Genomic DNA, 24,664 nt, shown 5'->3' with positions numbered 1-24,664 from the left:
CCCCAAGTCTAAACCTCTGTCGTCGATATGCAAGGATGCATTGGGAATACATGACACGTATGGCATGACTACATTAAGCTATAGACCCATAACCCCACCCATTTTACAATCCGAACCCAATGTCCATCCCTAGGCATGCGTGAGAAAGGAAAGCAAAAGAGAAGCACGGCATCATCAAAGCAGAGAGAGGGGGAGACAAGCAAGAAGGAAGCGGTTACAGCGAATGAGATCGGAATAGAAATGAAATGACATTGGAAACCTGCCGCTCAAGTCTAAGAGATAGACAATAAACACCAAATATGTGCAAAAAGGCAAAAGCGAGATGGCGCACAGCCTTTACTCCCAAACATTAGAAAATAGATCGTCCGCTCCGCCAAACCCGCCCGCCGGCTTGGAAGGAGCATTCGTGGTAGTAGTCGTAGTGGTGGTCGACGAGATGGGTGCCGCGCTGGTCCATCCGCCAAAGTCCTCATCGGCAGCGACGGTTGGGGCCGGCTTGGAACTAGCCGACAAAGCCGGAGCGCCCCAACCCGCACCAATGTCATTGGCAGTCAGGGTATCCGGCACCTTCATCATCGAAGCCGAAGCGGCAGGTGCTGCAGGTGCTGCGGGAGCAGGGTCTGGAGTGCTCCAGGCGTTACCTCCCCAGGGATCAATGGTAGTTGGAGGAAGAACGCTAGCGACGGACGCGGTGCTAGCCACTGAGGGCCTCGAAGCCGGGGCCGGAGCGGGAGCTGGGTTAAGGTTGAAAGCAGACTTCAACTCCTGTGGAGAGGTAGATGTGAACGCCGAAGGTGAGACAGCAGCCGGGGCGGCCGGGGCCGGCGAAGAAAGCCCGAACAAGTCGTCAGACAAAGGCGACTTAGGGGGGTTAGGCTTCGGCGGCGGAGGAGACGCAAAGCTGGTGAATCCTGCGTCAAAACCGTTCGACGAGATTGATGTGGTCCGGGACTGCGGCTTTGGCGGGGGGACAGTGGGAGAAGTGAGACTATCAAAGAGACTACCACCCCCACTACCAACTGAGGCAGTGGGCGAAGACACCTTGGGAGCTGCTGGAGTAGACTTCATGCTGGCAAAGTTCGTCAGGTTGGCGAAAGGTGAGGGTTTCTCAGCTGGTTTAGGAGCCGGAGGGGAAGTGGACGAGGGTATGCTCAGTCCGCTGAAAGCATCGGTCAGGCCACCCATGTTGGAGGCCGATGAACTCGGCGCGGGTGATGCCAGATCGCCAAATGAAGATGTACGCTCGTGCTGCGTCGTAGCAGGCGGAGGCTTCGAGTATAGCGAAAGAATCGATTGCTTCAAGTCGGGCCTGGACATCCCGGTCGAACCGGTAGGGGTCGACGCCATACTAGCTGGGCGGCTGGTAGGGGCGGGCTGAGCGCTTCCGAAGAAGTCCAAACCAAGTAGCGAGTCCCCGGGACGAGCCGCTGGCTTAGGAGCAGGAGCAGACTGTGGTTGCTTAGGGGGTGCCCTGGGGGTGGGCTCTGTCGTGCTCGGACGCGCCGGAGGGGCGATAGGGTCGTCGGCGAATAGATCGATGGACTGTTGCTGGCGATGGACTGCGGGTTGACTGGACGCAGCCACACGCTGAGAAGCAGAGCGTTCAATCTTCGCTTTTTCCTGAACCACTGCGAGAGGCTTTGACGACATGTGTTAGTCTCATCGTATAAGGTTACACAACTTCGGACAACTTACCACATCGTCGTCGCCAATATCCAGGGTCTTGGGATCGGGCATTGGGCCGTCCATGACCCATCGCTTAGACTCGTACTTTGTCCGGATGAAATTCTCAATTTTCCTGTCCACGCCATCCACTTAGCCACGCTGCCATCAAGTTGACCAGTATGCGAGGGAGATATCCACTTACGCTTCCGAGGGGACGTGGCCGGGTGCCAATTTCGCTTCCCAGTATCTGCCATAGACAATGAGCTTAGAAGTCCCAGACACTCAAATTGTAAAGGAAGACACTAACTTGTTGGCTCTAGCATTTCCCCATCTCACAACACTCTGAAGTTGTTCGTCCGTCCAGGAGTCAAGGTCGACCGACTTCACCCGACTGATATGGGTGCCCATGCCGCGATGAATGCCCGAGCAACGGATACAAATGAAGATTCCCAGGTTCCATGATGCCCACCGAGGATCTAAACGAAACAATATTAGCAAGCGATCGCATTATGCACCGGGCATTCGCATTGAATGATATATGTGACGCCAAAACACAACAGGCGTAAGTTGGGCGTTATCCGCGGGGAGTCACTAACGCTTATTGCGCTTGCAATCGGCACATATCTTGTTTTGTTCGAGTTTCAGCAGACTCTTGATGATCTGCTGGTTCTGAGCAGCCTGGGACGGCGTAGCACGTCGAGACATCACAGCTAGGGACGCAGTCCGGGTCGAACTACCAGGGAATGCAGCCGGAGAGGAGAGAAAGGAGAGACAATAATAAAGGGGAGTTGAAACGGGGAGAGAGACGTCAAGGGCCACCAAGTGGCGGGTTGCGGTGTCTTATTGGCCTCAGGCATTACACTTGGGTAGGCGGTGGGTTGACCTCCGACCGGCCAGCGGCACGTGCCAGCAATGCAGTTTGATATAGATTGATTTGCCTTTGATTTATTGTATGAGAGTCACTAGGGTTGCACACAAACAGCGACGATCGTCATATTCATATTCGTCTTCGCCTCGTCTCATCATCTCTTCATCATACAACTACAGTACTCTACACCGAAAAAACTCCCTATTCACCTTCCACCCATACCCCTTTTCAGTTCCCCTGGCCTTCATCCTCCTTGAACCGCAAACTAACACTATTCACACAATGCCTCTCATCAGTCGGAGTCGGATATCCCTCTCCCTTGAACACATGTCCCAAATGTCCCCCACAGTTGCTACACACAATCTCCGTGCGCTCCATTCCAAACGACCGATCCGTATGTCTTGTAACCGCTCCAGGGATGGAGTCAAAGTACGCGGGCCACCCACATCCCGACTTGAACTTATGTGTTGCCTTGTACAACGGTGCGTCGCATCCCGCGCAGTTATAGACTCCCTGGGAAGGGTAGTGGGCATCGTATTCGCCCGTGAAGGGTCGCTCCGTGCCCTTTTGGCGGAGGATTTTAAATTGCTCTTTGGTTCATTTGAGTTAGTTTCTTTCAAACCAAGATAGAGCTAGCACGGCGGAACAGATGACGGGTAAGTAGGTAGAGAATGAGGGTAAAGCTATACATACCAGGACTTAGCACAGCTTGCCATGCATCGTCACTGCGCTGGTCGGGATAGGACATGTTGTTGGGCTGGGATTCAGTTTTCGCGCTAGAGCCGAATAATGCGCCGAGGAAGGGGATTGTAGGACCGGCTTTGAGGACAGTTGCGCTGGGGATGGGGAGAGGAGGTCGCTGGAGGGCTCGGGCGGAGTGCGATCGGAGGGGTAGTGCGAATATGCGGAGGGCGGGGATCAGGCCCTGGAAGCGCATCGGGGTGTGATTCAATAAGATATGATTAGACGAAAGATAGGAGATGGGTATGACAGTTGAGTCACTGACGAGAAGAAGGTCTCAAGGAAGAAAAGTGAAGATTAGTTAGTTAATCGCTTTCATTGATGGTCGCCGCTGAAGCTCCGATTTGCTTGGGCTTTTTACGTCATCCGGACGGAAACACCAAAACTTCCCTCTTATCTTACTATTTTCCCCATGTCAATATTGTCTACGATTTAAAGAACTTCAAGAGCTAATTCAGTCTTCATCAGATCATCATGAATATGCCTGTCTCCAAGCTCTGTATGCATGTATGTACAACAGATGTAAAGTACAACAAATGTCTAGCAAAACTAGCAAAAGCGCGACTTCCAGATCCGCCGTCTACATGAACGCCTCCGGGTATCTCATATGCATCAGTCGCTAAATGGGGACAGAAAAGGGTAAACAGAATCCATCATGCCATGCATCAGCGACGTCGGACAACTCCAACGACGGTCAAAACTCCGGCGCCAATCTCCACCCTCCAGCCTTCCCGGGCCAGCATCTTCGCAACAGCCGGGCCCAGGCGTGAAGTGCCATCATGACTATGCCGTCCCAGTCCAGTGACAATGCGGTAGCCACCCTGAACAGGATTGCTGGCTCCACTGCCACGCATGTATTTTGCATCGCCCAGGGAGTCCCACCACTCGGATACCCGCTCGCTAGAGATCCGCACCGCATCCTGCACAGATACACCATGCAGATCGAGCGAGTTCCATGTAGACTGTGAGTCGACCAGAGCATCGGCAGCAGCAGCAGCATTGCGTTTGGCGCGTTCCAAGTGATCTCGTCCTACAGCGGAATAGTAGGCAGCCGCACCTCCCATCAACCGATCTGATTTACCGCGCCGGTATGCGACCGATGCCTTCGACAATGCTTCAGCACCAGCTGCAAAGTGCACGCCTGCTGCACTTCTCGCTCGGTTGAGGTCCCGGGTCACCGGTGCAGCGCCTCGTTTCGGAGTCTCCTCGTCAACGTCTACCGGCGGGGGTGCTGTGGTAATTTTGATTATCTCACTCAAGGACGGAGCCACCGGGCTTGTCAGCATAGCCGCCGCAAGCTCACTGGCGGCCGATATAGAACTCCTCGTGATCTTGAGCAAGCCGGCAAATGTGAGCGGCGGCACTGAAGGGAATTCTTGCGTGAGCTCAGCCACTTGCGTAACCGTGACTGGATCCTCATCGATCTGCTTTTTCGGAGCGTGTGTATCGGCAAGAGCCCTGATTGTAGCAGGAAGTGAGGCTCCATTGGCATGATAAGTTGAGCGGACGGTCTCCTTCTTCAAGATCGCCGAGGTTCGCGCATGAATGAACTCAACGTCCTTTCCAGCAGCATCCCACTTGTTCGTCGTATTCTCGAAGCTAGCCTCGGAGCTCGTCGACGATAAGACCTCTTGTCTCCGGGCATTCTTATTCTTGGGTTTGCGCTTACGAGCTTGTTTCTTGCCTGCTCCGGGGTCATCAAAGCCGTCCACGCCCTTAGGAACGGTGACCACCCCATCCTCGTCAGGTACTTGCTCATCGAAAAACGATAGGTTAAGTAGGACGTCCATCGAGCGATCAATGCTCCCATTAGACTTCTTCAACGTATGCTGGATAGTAAACCGGTCAACTGACGGGAACATCTCAGTCAAATAGCCAATCTTATCATCTTCATTTGCTCCAGACAGATGGAGAGACCCATCCGGTCCAATAGTATACGAGACATGGTCCCTTATACCGACGGAAGAGAACCCCGACGTGAGGCTAGTGATATCTGTCTCCCGCGACCGGTCACCCTGGGACTCACTAAGCTCAGACGACGCATCTGCTTCTGGACCATGTCCTGCACCTAAACCGGACGTGCCGGAAGGGTCGAAGGGCAGATCCTCCTGTTCCCAAGCAGACAGCCGAAGCGCATCCAGAGTCTCGCGAAGTTGGCCAAGTTGGGCAGAGTCCGTCAGGTCATAGTCGAACGCGATGGCTGTGAGCAAGGCTGGGTCCAGAGGAGGGCAGTACGTCTTTTCCAGATCCTACGACGCGATTCGTTCTCAGCATCAGCTGTTTACACCCCGTTTGTGCACTTGCAGTTTGTATCGGTGCAAGGCGCGCACAATTTTAGGCAGACTAACCTGGAGCGGACCGTCATCCTTGTCACCCATGTTCGAAATCAATGATGTGCCACAAGTATTCGGTGTTGAGTCTTTTGAGCATGCCTTATTTAACAGAGGTTTATATTGGCTGGTGCTTGTTTGCGACACAAGACTGCTGCTTCCTGGCGCACTTTGTTGGGGAGGAATTCGCGATAACTTGCGCCTGAAGGCGGGGGTGGATGACATAATCATTTCCAATGACTTGTGATCAACTGCACGGATGGAACTATGATGGAACTATGAGAATCACGAAATGAAGATGTAGAAAATATCTAGTATCTCGACGCGTTTCTAATGTTTGATATCGTTGCATATCACGATAACTGGCAGGATATGGGGACTCACATGTCGTAACTAAATACCTGACTCACGATACTCACATCAGACATCAAATGATCATCCTTCCATCAAGCTAGCTATTTGTACTTCATGACATCAGTATCGCTATCTGCTAATTAGTATAAATATAACATGAGCATTCTCAGCTCCTGACTAAAATACTGCACAATACCTATTCAGCCCAAGTATAGAAATCTCATTCGCGTAAGCCCAGATGTCAGTCAATACTCCAAGTACTGCCCTAAAACTATTAGACCTTTGTACCCTACCATCCCTCATACCAAGCGCGTTCAAGACTATAGGACGTTGAGTAACACAGTGTTACTAGTCATCTGAAAGGTTGCTTTGAGCTTAAGTCTTTCCGAACAAAATTAGTTCTAACAACTAAACATCGCATTGGAAAAGAAGAAAGTAATCCAAGATAATCCCCATTTCTCCATCTGTTTCGTAAAGTCTGGATCTTAGAATTTCCACCACCGCCAATTGACTCAGTAGTAGTACTCTACACAAAAATTCAAGACCTCGCTCTACCTACCAAGCCAGGACAGCTAGTCTAGAATAAAAGTCAGTGATAATCGATACACCGAAACCCAAAGCCTAACTGTCTAATTTTCCCAAAGTACCCCTGACACCAAAATAGGAAAGCCCACCAAGTCGCCATTTCAACTACTAAACCAGCCTACAAGGAAAACCCTACTTTGACCCCCCACAATCCCGCACACTCCCAACCCAGAAAAAGAAATAGTAGGATAGAAAAAAAGATAGAGTGGATCGGCTACCCTCGGCCCCAGAATTATTTCATCAATCACTCATCCATCGGTTCCACCCCAGAAAATCTGGGTCATTGTTGTGTGGTGGGCGGTCTCCACTTGGACGGCAATTGATCGATGTTTGGGGATGGACCCGTGGGGAAGACTTAACGTCGATGCTATGTGGGTGCGGTTAAGTAAGTGAGTTATTTATTTACGTAGTTGTATTGTGCAAATACTATGACATACTAACTTTTACTCTGATGGTTCCTGAGACAAATTTACGTAAATTATAGTCGTCTGTCTTCGTTTGGGTTACTCAGTTTAGCACTCGAGGAAATGTAGGCATGTGATATATACGACCGAGGAAAGCGGCAGCTTCTCGGATATTAATGGGTTTCTATTTGGTATGTCCGTCTTCTAGAAAGAATATGGTATAGTTCTATATCTTCATAACACGTGCAGCTGGTATATCTACCAGTTCTGCTTACTTGTACTTGGCCATGAACTCCGAGTGGAACTTGACGATCCGCTCAACCCAGTCGGTTCCAGGAGCCAAGAAAGTAGTACGGAAGTGCAGGGTGTTCTCCTTCTGGCCGAAGCCAGAGCCGGGGACGACGCAAACACCAGTGGCGTCAAGGAAACGGAGGCAGTAGAACTCGTCAGCGGCACGGTTCTCGGCCTTGGCGGCCTCGACGGCCTTGGGAGGAAGGGTGATAGTGGGGAAGAGGTACATGGCGCCCTAATTCATTAGTTAGTGAACCGTCCATAGGATGCTCTACTGTCGCTGGAAGTACATACCTGAGGCTCCTGGCATTCAACACCCTCCATGCGCTGGAAGGCTTCGTAAAGGGCAAAGGCGCGCTTGCGCAGACCGTCCCGAATGCCATTGTACTCCTTTTCGTACACGGCGCGGCTGGGCTCACCCTCCTTGGGAGGGTTCACCATCAGCTCGACCAGGCACTGTCCGATAACCGGCGGGCAGAGCATGATGCTGACGTACTTGTAGACCTGGGCCGCAACCTCGGGGTCGAATCCGACCAACTCAAAGTAGCCACCACGGTGACCACACTCACCAACCATGCCCTTGGAGACACTGTGCAGGGAGGCCAGCTCCACGTTGTCGTACTTGCCGGGAACTTCTTGCTGCAGCTGACGGAGTCTCTTCTTGAAGGAGATGAACTCGCCGGTGAAGACGTTAGTCTGGTAGACTTCGTCCGCAATGACCACCAGCTTCTCCTCCGCAGCCAGGTCGAGCACACCCTTGATGTCCTCAGCACTGAGGGAAGCGCCGGTCGGGTTGCCGGGGTTGATCACAACAATGGCACGCACATCGGTGCCAGCAGCCTTGGCCTGGGCAAGGTTCTCACGGATAGCATTCACATCGGTACCCCAGGCCCTGTGCTCCTCCAGGTGGTAAGGAACGCACTGGGCGTTCAGAAGGGACAATGTAGCGGTGTAGAGAGGGTATTGAGGGATGGGCACAAGGACACCAGCACTGGGGCCATCGCAGATGACGTTCAGAAGGGTGCTGACACCGGAGGAGGCACCACCGGTCAGGTACAGGTCCTGGGGGTTAGCGGGGAATCCATCACGCTCCTCAATGAACTTGGCGACGCTGTCACGGATGATAGGGGCACCCTGGCTGTGACTGTAGGCACCGACGCTCTGGACATCGGCGAGAAGGGTCTTGGCCCGGTCGATGACATCCTGCTGGTAGCCGAACGACGTACGGAGAGCCTCGGGGTTCTCCAGCAAGGAGGGGTTCTCGAGAAGACTGAGGACCTGACGGAAGAAGCTGATGGGCTTCTGGTCCAGTTGCTGAGGGTTGCCAATGTTGGCGAAGATGACACTGTCGAAAGGCAACGACTTGTCTCCCTGAGCCAACTTCACACGGTATTCCTCGGCCTTGACGGCCAGCTCACCACGGACGGCATATTTGGCGGCCTTGACGTGGGGGTTGATGTTGTCCAAGTTGAGACGACCGCCGGAGGAGGCGGTCAGGGTGCGCTTAGCAGTGAGGGTGACGGTCATAGTGGACTCTGTGATGGTCGTAGGGTATGATTAGCTAACTGACCCTTTGTAGGACGAGAACAGAGGGTCTCTGCCAGATGGCGGAGTAAGTTCCATTTGTATGGGAAGTATACGGGGGACCGGATGTCACAAGATCGGGGCTAGCTGGAAGAGGCCGTCTGACAATCGGAACATGGGGGGATGGGGGGGAGACACATCCAATGACCAGCAGCAGCACGGGAGGGGGTGAAGTAAAAAGTAACAAAAAAAGACTCACCCCTCTGCAAAGTGCCGGCGGGTAAGACTGCCTTGGAGGAGAAATGGCGCGGGCCGTTCTGATGGCACGACAGCCAGGCACCATTCGGCCGGGAAACAGCGCATCGCAGCGGAGTTGCCCGCAGTCGAGAGGCGAGCTTAATTTGCCAGGTCATTATGTCGGCTCTCTTGGTTCAATATGTCGGCCAATTGCACGATTATGCCTTCTCCACCGTGGGGGCTAGCGGGGAGACGTCGTGACAGGGTGCTCCTTAAAGCAAAGAAAAAGGCAAGGCCGTCTGATAGGCCGACAATGAACAGAAAGAATGCCTGATCGTGGGCCGGAGAGCAGATCCCAGACGGAGAAAAAAAGCAGAAATCCACGAGGGAAATCCCACGGGGCGGTGAGCAGATGACTCAGCTGGTTCCCTCACCGGGTCAGGAACCGTTCCTTTCCTTTTACGTGAAGGGCATTGTTAGAAGGGAAATGATCGCGTCGATTCTATGCATGGAGATTTGATCTATCGACTGGCAAATGTGTACACTGTACAGATGGGCGTCGCACTGCGGACTCTTAGGTGGCTTGAGACTAGGCGGCTGAGGACTGCGTTACACCCATGTCTGCTATGGTTGGGCCAATGAAGACCAGTCATCCCCATGATCCCACACGCTCTCCGGAGCCTCCCGAAGTTCGGCTCGGGTACGGAGTATCTACTTGACTAGAAAGATAGGCTCTACGACTTGCCTGGTTCTACCATATGTTGGTGGGAATAGCTTTGGCCCACTCCCCACAACTAGCCAATTTCCTTGAGGTCATGTTGTTTTCAGGTCATTATATGTATGATACAGCAGCCTCACGTGTCTGGACGCTCGCAGTGTCAATGGTCAACGGTGTCAAAAGATGTATAAATCACTGAGTCTCTCATCTAGCGAGTCATAAACCATGTGTGGTGAGTCAAGATCAGACCACTCCTTCCCTGGAGAGAACCCCCCTAGCTCCGTTCGCTTCCTCGCAACCGCACAGCTTGTCCGTACTTTTGCAGTTTCGTAATCAGAGCATCGCCGTGCTTCACAACATCTGCGTACTGCTTGTTCTTGTCGTCAGGTCGGTTCGTCTCGATGATGCCATTGACCCGGTCGATAGTGCATGCAATCCGGTTGCTGGCAATGAATTTGGCAAGATCCCTGTAGCTGTCAGTCAATGCAATCTAACAGTCAATAATTCCATGGTAGACTTACCGATCCAGGTAGTCGACGGTGACGCCGAAGTCGCTGGCCATGCTGTTCAGGCCAACAACGCGATAACTCTGAAGCAGTTGCTGGTACGCGCGAAGTCTCATCTCGCGCACAAACCACGCGCGGTGCTCGTGCAAGTAGCGGTCTTGGTTCAAGAAGTTGTCCTCCACGGCAGCCAATGCTACGAAGAAAGTGCGGTAGTTGCCGGTATACAGGCTGTCGACCAGGTTTGCAAGAGGCGAAAAGTCCACGGGCGCTTCGGTTTCAGACTGAATGCCAGATCCCGCTCCCAGAGTGGTGAGGTTAACCACAGTGGTAGCTGTGGTAGGCGCGGCTCTGGTGACAGTAGCATCCTTCATCTCCTCATCCTGGGCTCCGGGCCCGGAGGATACCTCGCCGGTCAGAGCAGCCAAGCGGTCCTCTCCAGGTCCAAGAATGGCCTTGATCTCGGGTGCATCCACGACCTTGGCCTTGAAGTCGACTCGCTTCAGGGATAATGAGCCCGCAAGGATCGAATAGATGACCAAGGACGAGTAGCTGCACAGTTCGTAGCTGGTGAAGGTCGATAGACTGTCGAGTAGCAGAGGGGCAGCAAGGTTGTAAGAACGGATGGTGAGTAGATGTAGACCCTTGTAGGCCTTGAGGCGGTTTCTCCGGTCCCAGTCGCCGCCACTTTCAATCAGAGTGTTTGCCCGCTCAATGCTCTTCTTGACAGAATGGGTATCGCCGAAGAAAAGACCAATCCGGATCATGGCCAGCATCAGGTCGATCTTCGTTCCGAGGAATGTCGTCTTCTCAAGGAGGGCCTCGTGGGATTCGATAGCTTTGTCCTACAAGCCACGGATTGAGGTTAGCATATCAACCAATATGCGGGGCTGATTTCAAATAGACTCCTAGCTAGAGCTTCCCAGGACATACCTTATCGCCCACACGGGCCCAGAACTCGGCGCGCTTACCCCGTGCGGCCAGCACCTCGGTTTCCCCGGCGGCTTCCTCAGCTTCGTCCTCCTCCTTCTGGAATGTTTCCAACTCCTTTCGGTTGTCTTCCACCAGTGACTGATACAGAGATTCATCCCAGGGGAAGTCTATGTTCTGGGGCGACTTCCGCGAAGCCAGCATATTTGACGTAATCAGGGACTTGGTCGGGTGCTGGGCGACACCCTCACCGGAGTGGTTCAGAATGCCTTCGACGGGATGAGCGAGGTGTCGGTAAAAGGGGGCCATCTTGTTCTCGGAAATAACATCTTGAAGTCTCTTCAATGATGTCTGTCGCACTGTTTGCGGGCATGCAGGGTTGGAGAGGTTGAAGACATGTTGGGCGAGGTTGAGATCAGGGTACTTTATGTACTGCGGATCGGACCCCATGTTGACGAAGGGGGCTTAGATATCGAGCTGAAAAAGAGACACGTATAGACAATGTAGAATGGGGAAGCTATGGAGCGAAGCTTGAATGTCAAGGGAGCAGAGGGTCTGGGGTCGATGATGGATGAGGCAGATACATCACCTATGGAACGTAGCTGACCCGAGCTCAGCTGGGGAAACGTTGTTCCGGTTGCCGAAGCCGCTTCCAAGTTTCAACAGCCATTCCAACAGTTTTATACGCTGAACACCATCGAGACATAAATAAAATCGTTATTATCTGAATAAAGGGCTCTGCCCAATATAATAGTTACGAATCTTTAATTGCGGTCGGTGGACTTTAGCAATGCAACACGTATCATATCGATTTGAAGAAAAGCCGTCAATGACAACTCGAGCGAATGCTTCTAGGCCGCTTGATTATTATGCTTGGCATCTGTTATTGTTCAAAAGCCATCACAGCTTCCGTCTCAGTGTTCTCTGCAACATGTAGAGGTCGATGTCACATGACTGTGTAAAATTGGCGGACTCCGGAACAGCAACCGAGGACAGAGTACCAAACGTAGAAATGATGCCTGACGAAGTAAAACCATTATAGAATTTCCGAAGTGTCACCGCGGGTATGTTGCGCGTATACTACGTACAGATGATCATCCACGGAGTTGACTGTTTTGGTGGGTTCCGTGATTAGACTGGAGTAAGATGATCTAGATAGTTGTTGGGTGGATAGAGGACCACACGTGCGCTCATGGCAGGCTAATAACTAATTACGCAGCTTGATCACTCGGAGCTAAACCGTGGATTGTAACGGATACCGTTCATCGACGCTGCTTCCTTCCAACTGAATTGCCACTCATGGCCGAGTTCGTATGAAAGAGAGCTTTAATGAATGCATAGTAGTAGTTCGATATAAGGTCAGTTAAGGGTGCAGTTGCCACCAGATCATTCAAGATGTGGCGGAAAGCCACATCCGACATTGGTGCTTATCATTTGCATCTAGGATGTAGTCTGCTCTTAATCTTGAGAGGCGGCAGAGATATCCGTAAAGTAGGCTAGGTGGTAATCGGGTCTGACATGCGAACTTGTACTTTGATGGCAAGGTTACCTCGGGGTACTCCGGTATCAAAGGCTGTCTGTCCACTAGTCGGAAAGCCTTGTCCGCAAGTGGCTGGTCAAGGTATGATCCCTTGCCTAGAACAAATTATACCTTATTCATGAGGATTTTTCGGTCTTGCAGCGATGCTCAGCTTCTTGGAATAACGTACAGGAAGTGCTGCGTCTAGCACGTGCTATGGGGCGAGTAAAAATTTTCCGTATCAGACCAGACAAGGTCGACGAGGCTAAAGAATCTCGCATATGCTTCGATGAGATTCGGCTGTTCAAATCAAGACTGAGGCATCAGCGAATAACAGCACATGGAGACTGGGTGGACTACACCTTAATAGGCATAGTGCATAGTTGGGCTTGATAGGGAAGATGGGGTACTGGGATCCACTTACCTTCTTGACCCGCGGTGATACTGACGCTAAGGCTACACAGGGAGGGGCCAATACAACCTCGCCGGCCTGCTTAGCGTGGGAAATGGAAGACCAAGGATCAAAGAGGAAATCCATCATGTGCCTTGACGCTGTTCTCTCGCTGGTCCTCTTGCCCACCCAAAGTCTTTTTTCAGTTCCTTTTCTCCTTGTACTTATACCTCGAGAATCCTGTTTCTTCCCCTTTCCTTTTCACTGATCTTTTACTTCCACCCCCTCTGATATATAGGCGCAATCGACCTTTAATTGTTCCTCCTTCGTTGTCTTCCGAGTCCCTCATCTTGGCAAAAGTACCTTTATTCTCTCAAAGACAATTGCTCTGTGTATACACACAGTGAATCAAGTTATCTTCGTTCGCAACAATCCAAGGCTGCGAACCTATATTGACCTGCAAAAGCAGTCAGCATGGAGCCAAAACCGGACGTTGAGTCCAAGGTCGATGTGCCTCCCGAAAAGGCCCCCGCCTCTCTTGACGCAGTTCCTCTGGAGGAAACTGCGGTTGGCAAGAGCCGTTGGGAACGCAGTTGGCCCACGATTGCATGCGGCGCTGGTCTTTTCTCTGATGGCTACCTCAATGGGGTTCGTTCTTGACATGGATTGCTTTTGTGGCCGTCGGTGGTCTTGCTAATCTGGCTTGTCTACAGATCATCGGACCTGTAAATACCATCTTGAAGAGACTGTACCCTGAAGAATACTCCAACTCACCCGCCAGCCAAAATGTATCCTCTATTACATTCGCCGGTACCGTGGTCGGCATGCTTATCTTTGGATACACAAGTGATCACTGGTCGAGAAAATGGTCTCTAATGATATCTACGATAATCTTGTTCCTCTTTGCCGCTCTGTGTGCTGGTGCCTATGGGTACCATAACAGCCATTATGGTCTGTTTGCTGCCCTTACTGCATACCGTTTCTTCCTGGGAATTGGAATTGGCGGCGAGTACCCTGCAGGGTCTGTCGCAGCCGCAGAGAACACTGGTGAACTCAAGCAAGGCCATCGCAACCGATGGTTCGTGATGTTTACCAATTTCCAAATCGACTTTGCCTATGTTGTCTCCGCCCTAGTTTCGATGATTTTGGTTTTGATTTTCACTGAAAACCATTTGCGTGCGGTCTGGCGTATTGGTTTGGGACTCGGTGTCATTCCACCTCTTAGTCTGATCTATCTCCGGTTGAAGTTGGAGGAGCCCGAGGAGTTTAACAGGGAGCGCATGCACAAGTTCCCTCTTTGGCTGATTATCAAGTAAGCTTCCTGGCTATTATTAGTTATCGCGTTAATACTAATCGCACATTCCAGGTTCTATTGGAAGCGTCTGGTTTGTGTGACTTTTCCTAGCCAATGCGCAGAGTATTACTAACCGTAAACAGTTCATATGCTCATTGATCTGGTTCCTCTATGATTTTTCTTCTTATTCTTTCAGCATCTACTCGTCTGACTGGATCGCTATTATCCTGGGAGACAGTGCTCCTCTCTGGAAGAGCTTCGGTTGGACTACACTGACATATACCTTCTACATCCCCGGATCTTTTCTAGGAGCATTGTCGAGTGATTGGCTGGGGCCCCGCAATACCCTGGCCCTCGGTGTCTTGCTGCAAGGCATTGTTGGGTTTATCATGTCTGGCTGCTATGAGTATCTTTCAACGCCTAAGAATGTCGCAGCATTCGTCGTGGTTTTCGGGTAGGCTCTGGATTGTATCATGATACTATCTCATCTGCTAACTTACAAACCTAGCATTTTCTCGAGTCTTGGTGAGTTTGGTCCTGGCGACAACATTGGACTGTGCTGTGCCAAGAGCAGCGCAACCGCTGTACGGGGCCAGTTCTACGCCATCGCTGCTGCAGCTGGAAAGATAGGCGCGTTTGTTGGGACTTATGTGATCCCGATCATTCAAGACAACGCGCCTAACAAGATCCGGTCCGGTCAGGACCCCTTCTTCGTCTCCAGTTCACTCTGCATCTTTAGTGCTGCTCTGGCCTTTTTCCTCCTGCCAAACATCGGACAGGTATGCCATGTTTTCTGGTTCCGTCCAGGCGAAAGTAGGCTAATCGTCCCTACAGGACACCATCACATATGAGGATGCCAAATTCCGGGCCTATCTAGAGGCTCATGGTTACGACACTTCTGCCATGGGCAACCAAGAGGAGCGGTAGTCGATATCCGCCTGCAACCCGCGCGCCTTACGGACCTACTAAAACAACGCATCTGAACCGCTAGCCCGGACAACGTCCCAGCCTAACAAGCGCCAACCTTCCCGTACCCCCAAGCGACATTCCAACAGACGAACGGCCCATGCAACATCTTGAAGAAAGCCCAAGCAGCGAATGCGCGATGACCGACGATCGAAGTTGGTGTGAAGATGCCCAAGCGACCCCGGAAGAGAACACGCCCAGACGCGCAATTTTGGTAGCAAACAATACACCCGATTGGAGCCCCTGGAAAGGATGCTCGGGGTCATAAGTTAAGAGAGTATGGTTAATGACTCGATGACTATGTGTCAGTGATGTAATGTATAGAAATACTATTATTATGCTTTATATTCTTTTGTCGGAGGAAAGAAAATAAGCAAGCAAAAAAGTGATTGTTGAAGACGAGCTGGACCCGTAGTTCGCATGGCGGGGAGAGTGGATTAGGGAGGATCTTGTGATTGACAGCTTGGATGGTCCGACCAGCCGAGGTTCCAACTTCCGAAGTCTTTCACCTCCAACAGACGGGCGATCGCCGGCCGCTCATTTACCGATCCTATCTTCCAGCAGCCAGCCCTCGACCCCTACTACTACTAATATCCTTTTCTCCGCCCCTCCCCCATCTTTTCTTCCTTCCATCCTTGGTGCGGAGTATCCTTTTTATCTCCCGTCTGTATCAGAACCTCTCCTCTCCGTCCGCCAGCCAGCCAGAGCTTCGCCTTACCTTTACGGTCCCCACGCCGTCCCGACACCGCGCGGAATTCGACTCCCGCCTTTTTCTACCCTTTCAATAGTAACCGACACCTTCTCGAACCCTTTCCATCAACCCAACACATACACCAGCCATCATCAATATGGTCGCAGACGCTTTGGTTTACCACCCTGCCTTGGCGCATTACCTGCGCTTTGTCGCAACGACGGGTACGTGCCGACATTCTATCTGTCCTGCGCTGCTGGTTTCTCGGCCGGGAGGAGAGCAAGGTGCCCCAATGCAGGGGACCTGCCTCTCGTGCTTTTGGAGGATAAATTGATTGGATTGCAGAATATCACTGACCTTTTTACAGTCGGTCGCGATAAACTCCTCCGAACCTTGCAATACTTCTCCCGCTTCTATGCTTGGTACCTCTACCGCACCAACCGCCCCCAGTCCGCCATCGAGCCTTTCAACGCCGTCAAGAAGCAGTTCGGAACAACTCGGAAGATTCTGCGTATCGGCAAGTTTGTTGAGCATCTGAAGGCAGCTGCATTGGCCTCCGACAACAAGAACCCTGTTGACCCTGTACTCCGTTATCTCGCCGTCGGCCGTCAGCTCGGCTACGCGGGCTACCTCTCTCTCGACACAATCACCGTTATCGACACGATCGGTGTTCGTAAGCTTGCTTCGGCCAAGCGACTGCAGGAGCACGCTTACCGCTCATGGATGGCGGGTTTGGTCTGCAGTGCCGTCGCGGGTGTATACACTCTGTTCAGGCTGCGGGAGAAGGAGAAGACCCTCGACCGCAAGGAAGGCGAAGGTGTTGTGGAAGCCAAGAAGCTTGAAAAGTATGTTGTGTTTTCTTGGTCTGATCCACTCGCGCTGAACCAGTGTACTAACATTGTACTTTCAGGGAGCGCTCTGCCGCACGCATTCAGCTTATCTCCGACCTTTGTGACCTGAGCGTGCCAGTGTCCGCCCTTGGACTGGCATCTCTCGATGACGGTATTGTGGGTCTTGCAGGAACGGTCAGCAGTTTGATCGGAATCTGGTCCCAGTGGCGGAAGACTGCGTAAGCGGCCGCTGCTTGGACTGCATCGTTGAGCTCGAAATCAACGAGGCCTTATAGATAGTTCTTTCTGGCCAATATCAAACGCCGTCTGCACGGTTGTTGATACTAGAATCTGACGCGCCAGTGAATATCGGCGTGCTCAGACACAGCGAGAGACAAATACTGACGGGTTGGACTAACTGAGCGTTTCATGTGCGAGGCGGGTCCCAGCCATTTATTCAACGGATTCATGTAACTTAGAGCTTATTCCCTTTGTTTGCTTTAGCCAAATATTATTTGTCCTCTGTTGCACCTGCTACTCTCCGGCTATACAATTTCTTTTTCGGCTCTTTATCTATTCCCATTTTCCGGCTGAAGTTGATGCATCGCTTCCATGCTACACTTGCAGGTCCGAGCACTATCGGATATGTCAACTGGCCGTGTTTCGCAAGAGGCCCCTTGCGGCCCTCGCATTCAGGCACTCGGGCTGACGGCTCCTCGCAGCAAGAGCAGCCGGTTTCTGAACCAACCTACTCCTCTCCACCACCGTGCATAATCTGGCCTTTGCTTCAACGCCAGCGGGTGATTATGGCCATTGAGCCTGGAATTCCTAAAACAGTCATATGTCGCCAATTGAACCTTGCCTGGCCAGCAATCGCCCTCTTTTTCTCCTTATATCTTCATTGATCGAGCTGTCTTGCATACTGGGCTGCAGTACCACAGTACCATTTGACAGACATATTTAGAACCACCTGCATCATCAATCAACTTGGTATGCTATTTTTGTCTTGCCACAATCTCCATTATTATCAACATCTTGCTTCCTTCCATCCCTTGTTTCTTGCTGATAAGCCTTCTTTGCTAATAGACTAGATGTTGACACGCTACATTGCCAACGGTCTATTACATTCCTAGACTTACGTACGAACCGAAAGCTTAACCTCAGACCGGCATGCAAATCTATCTTCCGCCCATCGGGATGCGGCCTGGCCTCTTCATTCCTGGTTCATTCCTATCTACGCCTCGCAGCCAAGCTTCGAAGGTGCAATCCCTCCTGCAAGGGAGGCGTATCAGGACCCACTATGTATGCATCCTGTCGGAAGGGTGTGACAGCACCAGGCTCTTGTACAGTATAGTAAGGGGTGACCAGGAGTTCGTTGATGGTCTGGCCGTGCTGTATGAACAGGCGGCCTCCCCCGACTTTCTACCCTAGCCAGGGCAGATCTGACTGGTATCTTTGACCGGCACAAATAACCCATTTACGCGAGTCTCCCACACTTTGACTTTGAATGATTGATGGTCCTCAGTGTCTATCTTTGTTAGGATCCATGCGCGATTTCTTTAACTCGACTTGGGAGTGAGGCTTGTTTGCCCCAGCCGGACCCAATCAACAGCTTTTTAGCGTTAGCAGGGATGTTGCATCCGTTTCTTGACGTTAGCAACTTCAATATCGTTCTTTCTGTTACAGGTGAGGGGAAGAGATCCATATTCATATGGTTCAAGTGGGGAGCTAATACCCTACCAAGGCCTTTACATTCTCCTTTTTGGCTTCATCTCCCTGAAGGTCAAACAAAGATGGTACCTGGGTGAAGCCCGTATGATTCTACATCCTACATTGAAGGACGCGATACTAATCCTCCTAGTACCTGCCTTCGTGGTTGGCATCTGCTTCGGGCCAGCTGGTGCTAAGTTACTGAACGTTTCTCAATGGGGAGGCGATAGTGCCAACGAGACCAGCGAGATAGCCTATGTAAGACCACCGGGTAAACACTGGAAGAGACAGTGCTGACCTTACAGGGCTTGACCCGTCTCGTCATTGGCGTTCAGTTAGTCAAAGTGGGTTATGAACTACCCAAGAAATACCTGAGGCAACGCATGGTGGAGATGATCATCTGCCTATTACCATTGATGACCATCTCATGGCTCGCAACTTCTGCTTGCGTAAAGCTTGTGATCCCGCACATCTCCTTTGTATGTCTACCCTTGCCTCTACTGTGCTAGCCCTGAAAACGTCTAATCACCCGACGAAAGCTCTCAGCACTCATTATCAGCGCTTGCGTAACCTGCACCGATCCAGTCCTGTCTCAGGCAATTGCAAAGGGCCCTTTTGCTGACAACTTCGTCCGCCGCCCACTACGAGAGTTCATCTCCGCCGAAGCAGGTGGCAATGACGGCTTCGGGTTCCCCCTCTTGTTACTCGGAGTCTCATTCTTGCGATACGCCGAAGCCCCAGCCAACACCCTCAGCTTGGAAGAATTTGACCTGGAACGAGGAGTCCCTGATGTACTCGGGACAACTGGAGTCGGACGTTTCGGCGGCGGCACAGGCGTGGCGCTCAAACACTGGGCTATCGAAGGAGTTCTATACATGATCCTATTAGGTGCAGCGTATGGTGCATTCATAGGGTTCGTGTCCCAGAAGCTGCTGAAGAAAGCGGTCAAGCACAGGTGGATTGATCATGAAAGCTTTACACTTATCCCAGCAGCAATCGGATTGCTCCTTGTTGGCACGTGTGGTTGTTTCGGCTCTGATGAGACACTCGCCTGCTTCGTCGCTGGGTGTGTCTTGAACTGGAATGGTCTTTATCACGAAGAGATTCAAGCTCGACATGATTCGTTCAACTCGACGATGGAAACCTTGCTGAATTTCGCAGCGTTCATGTTCCTGGGAGCGACCATGCCGTGGGAATATTTCCAACGTCCCCATGATACTGGGATAACACTCTGGCGGCTCTTCGCGTTGGGATTTCTAATCCTTGTATTTCGTCGCATCCCGGCTATTCTGGTGGGATATCGCTTCATGCCCAAGGTCTGCAGCGACTGGAAAGAGGCACTGTTTCTGGGGCACTTTGGGCCAATTGGTAAGGTCGCATACGTTTCTCTGAACCTTATGCTGAGACACATATATAGGAATCGGCGCGGTCTCATACGTCGAATACACTCGTCGACTATTCCCTCTCCCAGGACAAAGCGACGAGGAAATCAACAGCATGACAGCCGCGATGGTACCAGGTATGCATGCATTGCACTCAAGAAAGCGCAGATAACCTTTAACTGATGGTCATACAGTCGTCTACTGGCTAGTTCTATTCTCCATCGTAGTCCACGGCCTGTCAGTACCAGCTCTCAACGCCCTCTACAGCATCTTCAAAGTACCCCGTATCTGCGACCACCCAGTCACCGTCGTCCTTCTCTCGGAGAACGAACCTCTCCCTAACAACAGCACAATCAATCCCCAACGCCACTCGATGGTCCTCAACAACCGGTTTTCACGGCCATCAGAGAGCGATCACGACCAGGAACAGGAAGACAAAGAAGACACGGAGACCATGCTTCGATCGAGAGAAGAGAGTCCCGATCGGAGTATAGAGCGCCTTTCAACGCAGTCCGGTCGGTCGATTAGAACCGTGGATATGAGAGATCTGGTGTGATTTTGTACCTCTACGAAGAACGAAGCAATCATCTCTTATTTATTTATTCATTCATTTTATCTCATCTCATCTCATCTTATATTCATCATCGTCGTCGTCATCACTCGTCAACGCGTTATACAGCCACACCCCGTCCCTTCTCCTAGTACTTATCACATCTCCACAAGCACAACCCCATAAACGCCATATATCATCTCCAGATCGAACCGAAGGTAGTCTTAAACAGGACAGGTCTATCATGAAATATTGTAATTAGCGAATACCCAACTTAAATACGCAGATACTGCAGGAAGAAGAGAACCACGTACCTTTCCGCAAGATCCGCAAGTCTTAGTCTCGCCAGGGATGGCAGCGCCGCAGGAGGGGCAAGCTTGGTGAGCACCGGCCATTTTGATAGTTTCGATATGTAGAAGTTTATCTCGTGGAAGGAAAATGAAGTTAACTATGAGTCATCAGACAGTCAGTCAATAAATATTCTGCTTATCATCCATCAGCAAATAACCAAGTCTCTTCCTTCTACTCACCTAAACGTTGTATGAAGCTAGAAAGCAGGGATCTCGATAATGCACTTAGAAGTTGAGTAAGAGAAGAAAACCAAAGACAGGGGAAGCTACAACTAGTTAAATAAATAAATAGTTCTTTGACTAATCCCTCAGCGATGATTCACGCATTTCTGACTGTGCTGTGCTGGCGAAACCCCGCCGCACGGCGTGCGCGCGCGTGATATTCTTCCTAGTAGTACTTTGCCCCGCCTGATGCGGGATCGGCGGGATGTGATTGGCTACTGGGGTTGTTTGATAAGGCAAGAAGCGAGTGGGTGCACGACGCAGATGATTATTTTTGTTTTTGTTTGTGAAGAGTTGCTTTTGTGGGTGATAAAGCAGAGGAGTTTGGTTGGAGGGGGTGCATTAGGGATTCATCTTTGAAGGGGTGGGATTGGGTGTTGTATGGTGATGATGATGTGTAGTGGTGAGATTGTTGATGATTTTCTTTGGGGGGGTATTGTGCATGTGAGTGGGGTGGTGGGTGATCGACGGATGTTGCCTGGTTCAGTACTCAAGAGATTATATGTGATATGGTGTACACACTCTTTGGTTGCCTTGAAGTGTGTAGTAGTAACAGTAGACTGGTAATAGAGACCCCAGGGGTCTACTGTCGAGTTGGGCCCTTTGAGGAATCTGGCGTTGTATCGGCCACTAAAGATCCGAAAGCTGGGCACCATGTCGAGAGCGTTCATTTTCCTTCGGCATAGTGTTTTAGATCAGGTCCAGTCAGGAAAAAGACATGGCAATGGTGCGCAAGCCTTCTGGAGGTCTAGAGTCATTGCTTTAAATAAAAAAGGGTAAGAAGTTCCTACCAGGAGACGTGGCAGTCTACCCACTGTCATCGACGTCCAAATTCTGGACGCAAACTGAGAGTGCCCGTCTTGCCGTCACGGGATACCATGGCATCAGTGGGCTGTTATGTCTGATGCAATGCTTTCGCAATAGTCCTGTTGTGGTGGGCATTTAGTAGTCTTCAGCAGTTTCTGAATCTGTTGGGAATAAATCGAGGTATCGCTTTTGACTTGAAAGAAGCAATTGCGACTGACATTACCATCATGCGCCATGGCTAACTGGCATCGGAGAATAATATGTGCCTATATCGTGAGTTGCTGAACGGAAATCGGACCGGATGTAGTACTGTTTACCTTGCGATGGACACTGGATGTTCGAAGATACACTATTTGAGCCGTTAGCCAGGTGAAATAGACGTCAAGGGCTATATGCAGGTCGGATATGTGGCCTCGGTCTCGTTGACGGTCATCAGAGAAGCCTGCATGACTATCTGCTTTACGCAAATAAGTGAGATGTATCCTGCGATGGCGAAGGGCTAAAGACGCAACACAGTGGCTAATGTAGTGGATGAATTGCAGTCATTTGGATTTTTGAAATGGGACTTGGATACTGAGAGACTCTGGAGGTTTGGAAGATTATGGTGGCAGCAACCTTGCTAGATCATTATTTACCATTCTCGGAACAACTATATAAGATCAGCTTCTTCTGTCTGCATGATAACCCGTGAAACACTGAGATACCATCAAGTAGTATCTCGTCTTCTTGGCGGATACTATGAGCCTTGCCGAAGAACCTGAAGAATGTTTTCGATCTCTTCTGCATGATAGGAAACAGTGAGGTATCGCAGCCAGTTTACATCTTTTAACAGCACAAGTTACCCTTTAGACTAATTTTGATTAGAATCTTCTGGGAGATAAGAGTGCGTGGTCGAAACCACGACGAGAGACACAGCAGGCAGTTTGTCGAACAGTTCACAATGTATCTAGCAGATATAGTTTGCTCCTGCAGGTTACCAGTCTTTCAACAAAGTGACAGCAAAGCTTCTCGGGTTATCGTAGTCAATGCAGCATGCACACAAGAGCTACCTGTAAGTGCAGTCTGCAGGTGTCCACACTAGCCTGAACTGGTAAAGAAAACCCGAAGCAAGATGACATGGATTGGCAGCGAGAAACAACCATCACGCGCACATAATATAGGCAGATGTCTTAATCAGGAAGAGACAAGATAGTGGTAGCCGGTCTAGATGAGCGATTGGAGCTACTTTGCAGACTAGCTCGGTCTGGAGTTCTTGCTAAATCCAGCCGAATCCTTCAACTCGACGATTGTTTCCATATATATATATCACTATGTCGAATATAGAAATATGTCATGTGCACACAGGGGGGGATGGAGGATTGGAGAAGACTGTCTCAATTCGCCAGGTTGCGCTCCCTCCACCGTACTATTTGAGCTAGTTTTCGATAATTGTAGTACTTTATGCTGTAATCGATTTTTCTGTTTTGGCCATTAGAAGATCCGACTGAATCATGTTTCTGCCGCCTGCAATCAATGCTAGTACGCCACTCCCGAGTTGAATGTCGTATTTACGACATCCGGTGTCTAGTGCGGAGGAAAATATATAATGTGGTACCGATAAAGGTGAACTTGATACCCAAGCTACTGGCTAAATACAAGTATTGCGGCCTTAGTTCTCTTCTACCCTGACAGCATCTACTCCAAAATAACACAAAGACTGCAAATAAATGCATTGCAGGGTCTCAATGGATGAAGTGGTGGCAAAGAAGTCGGTGAAGGCAGATGTATCGAATTAGGCACGGAAGCTAAGGGCCCGTTAGAGGAGCCGAACTGCAGTTCGTATCCGACACGAAAACCCAATGATAGGTAACACATAAGCACAAGGTAGGACAGGTGACTCTTTTGCAATGGGAGGCCACAATGTTCAGAAACACTCGTATAGACTATCCACCACCATCAATAGTTCGAACAAACCCCTCTCCAACCCTCAGACTACCGAATCCACAAACCGGAAAAGCGTTTAACTACGCTCTAGCCGGAATCGGACAACCCCCAAGGGACGAGAACATCCGGGGAAAGGCCCGCGTGGCCCCGGCACTCCTCGGATGCGGGGTACAGATTGCTGCTGTTGGCTCGATAGGGGAAAGACACCGCAATGACATCTTGGCTGATTCCAATGCCAGGGCACGATTTCTCCGTCGCATCTATCTACCGTGATAACATCCCGAGCTAAGTGTCCTTGGCTAAGTCGTCATACGCCATTCCTTTGATTGTCCGCGTGGGAGGCAAAAATGGGGGGTTCTTTCAGGCACCTGACCAAAGCCGGGGGCGGCAACTCGGATATTCTTGGGAATTCGGAAAGGGGCCAGGTTGATCTATCATGTGCAATTATCGTGGTTGCTACAAAGTCGGTAGCCCCTTTTCTTATCTACTGAGCAAAATAGAATGAAATTTCAGTTTCCTATGCATCTCATATTTGAAACCTACAGTCTGTAGATAAGAACCGAGACTCATGTATGAGGGATATTACTGCAGTAAGGAGACGGACGGGCATCCTTCCAGGGTCCACGTAGCGGGTTTGACGATGGCAAAAGCCCGCATCGGTATGACATGGAATCCCAGAAATGTGACTCGGATCCAGCTGATAGCTCTCATTTGCCTCAATTTACAGCTCACCCGAAAATAATGCTCGAGCCCGAAAAGACGGCAATATCTTCTGCCCATGAGAGTGACGTTGGACTGTCCATCGGTCGCACATGCCGATGCTGATTGGTGGCTGGCAGGAACGTTTCGGGAGGGGGATGACTAAGACGATACCGGAAG

General features: G+C 50.8%; 9 protein-coding genes across 9 annotated transcripts; 3 read left to right on the top strand and 6 right to left on the bottom strand.

Annotated features, from left to right (window-relative positions):
* Nucleotides 1-336: 336 nt before the first annotated feature.
* On the bottom strand, nt 337-2,370 carry AKAW2_80235S (stromal membrane-associated protein; the record flags this gene model as incomplete). Its single annotated transcript, XM_041681232.1, has 5 exons — nt 337-1,638; nt 1,696-1,798; nt 1,868-1,912; nt 1,973-2,141; nt 2,262-2,370. 5 exons carry the CDS (start codon nt 2,368-2,370, stop codon nt 337-339), a joined length of 1,728 nt encoding a protein of 575 aa, XP_041548196.1.
* Nucleotides 2,371-2,761: 391 nt separating this feature from the next.
* On the bottom strand, nt 2,762-3,470 carry MSRB3 (peptide-methionine (R)-S-oxide reductase; the record flags this gene model as incomplete). Its single annotated transcript, XM_041681231.1, has 2 exons — nt 2,762-3,123; nt 3,227-3,470. The coding sequence occupies 2 exons, from the start codon at nt 3,468-3,470 to the stop codon at nt 2,762-2,764; spliced, it is 606 nt and encodes a 201-aa protein (XP_041548195.1).
* Nucleotides 3,471-3,939: 469 nt separating this feature from the next.
* AKAW2_80233S (Smr domain protein) lies at nt 3,940-5,835 on the bottom strand (the record flags this gene model as incomplete). Its single annotated transcript, XM_041681230.1, has 2 exons — nt 3,940-5,523; nt 5,623-5,835. 2 exons carry the CDS (start codon nt 5,833-5,835, stop codon nt 3,940-3,942), a joined length of 1,797 nt encoding a protein of 598 aa, XP_041548194.1.
* A 1,383-nt stretch (nt 5,836-7,218) lies between these two features.
* AKAW2_80232S (putative alanine aminotransferase) lies at nt 7,219-9,175 on the bottom strand (the record flags this gene model as incomplete). The annotated part of the gene is made up of 3 exons (XM_041681229.1): nt 7,219-7,473; nt 7,533-8,773; nt 9,022-9,175. 3 exons carry the CDS (start codon nt 9,173-9,175, stop codon nt 7,219-7,221), a joined length of 1,650 nt encoding a protein of 549 aa, XP_041548193.1.
* An 816-nt stretch (nt 9,176-9,991) lies between these two features.
* On the bottom strand, nt 9,992-11,600 carry AKAW2_80231S (proteasome regulatory particle lid subunit RPN7; the record flags this gene model as incomplete). Its single annotated transcript, XM_041681228.1, has 3 exons — nt 9,992-10,184; nt 10,239-11,065; nt 11,154-11,600. 3 exons carry the CDS (start codon nt 11,598-11,600, stop codon nt 9,992-9,994), a joined length of 1,467 nt encoding a protein of 488 aa, XP_041548192.1.
* Nucleotides 11,601-13,534: 1,934 nt separating this feature from the next.
* Nucleotides 13,535-15,281, top strand: AKAW2_80230A (putative MFS phospholipid transporter (Git1); the record flags this gene model as incomplete). Its single annotated transcript, XM_041681227.1, has 6 exons — nt 13,535-13,708; nt 13,774-14,372; nt 14,427-14,445; nt 14,498-14,808; nt 14,863-15,133; nt 15,189-15,281. The coding sequence occupies 6 exons, from the start codon at nt 13,535-13,537 to the stop codon at nt 15,279-15,281; spliced, it is 1,467 nt and encodes a 488-aa protein (XP_041548191.1).
* A 506-nt stretch (nt 15,282-15,787) lies between these two features.
* Nucleotides 15,788-16,108, top strand: AKAW2_80229A (uncharacterized protein; the record flags this gene model as incomplete). Its single annotated transcript, XM_041681226.1, has 1 exon — nt 15,788-16,108. The coding sequence occupies one exon, from the start codon at nt 15,788-15,790 to the stop codon at nt 16,106-16,108; it is 321 nt and encodes a 106-aa protein (XP_041548190.1).
* A 60-nt stretch (nt 16,109-16,168) lies between these two features.
* PEX11 (PEX11 family protein) lies at nt 16,169-17,084 on the top strand (the record flags this gene model as incomplete). Its single annotated transcript, XM_041681225.1, has 3 exons — nt 16,169-16,235; nt 16,379-16,856; nt 16,922-17,084. 3 exons carry the CDS (start codon nt 16,169-16,171, stop codon nt 17,082-17,084), a joined length of 708 nt encoding a protein of 235 aa, XP_041548189.1.
* Nucleotides 17,085-21,405: 4,321 nt separating this feature from the next.
* On the bottom strand, nt 21,406-21,726 carry AKAW2_80227S (uncharacterized protein; the record flags this gene model as incomplete). The annotated part of the gene is made up of 1 exon (XM_041681224.1): nt 21,406-21,726. The coding sequence occupies one exon, from the start codon at nt 21,724-21,726 to the stop codon at nt 21,406-21,408; it is 321 nt and encodes a 106-aa protein (XP_041548188.1).
* Nucleotides 21,727-24,664: the final 2,938 nt, after the last annotated feature.

Source organism: Aspergillus luchuensis, chromosome 8 (assembly GCF_016861625.1).
Source record: "Aspergillus luchuensis IFO 4308 DNA, chromosome 8, nearly complete sequence".
In the NCBI taxonomy this organism is placed as follows: domain Eukaryota; kingdom Fungi; phylum Ascomycota; class Eurotiomycetes; order Eurotiales; family Aspergillaceae; genus Aspergillus; species Aspergillus luchuensis.
Note: the sequence above shows the minus strand (reverse complement) of the source record. Positions and strands in the feature narration are given on the sequence as shown.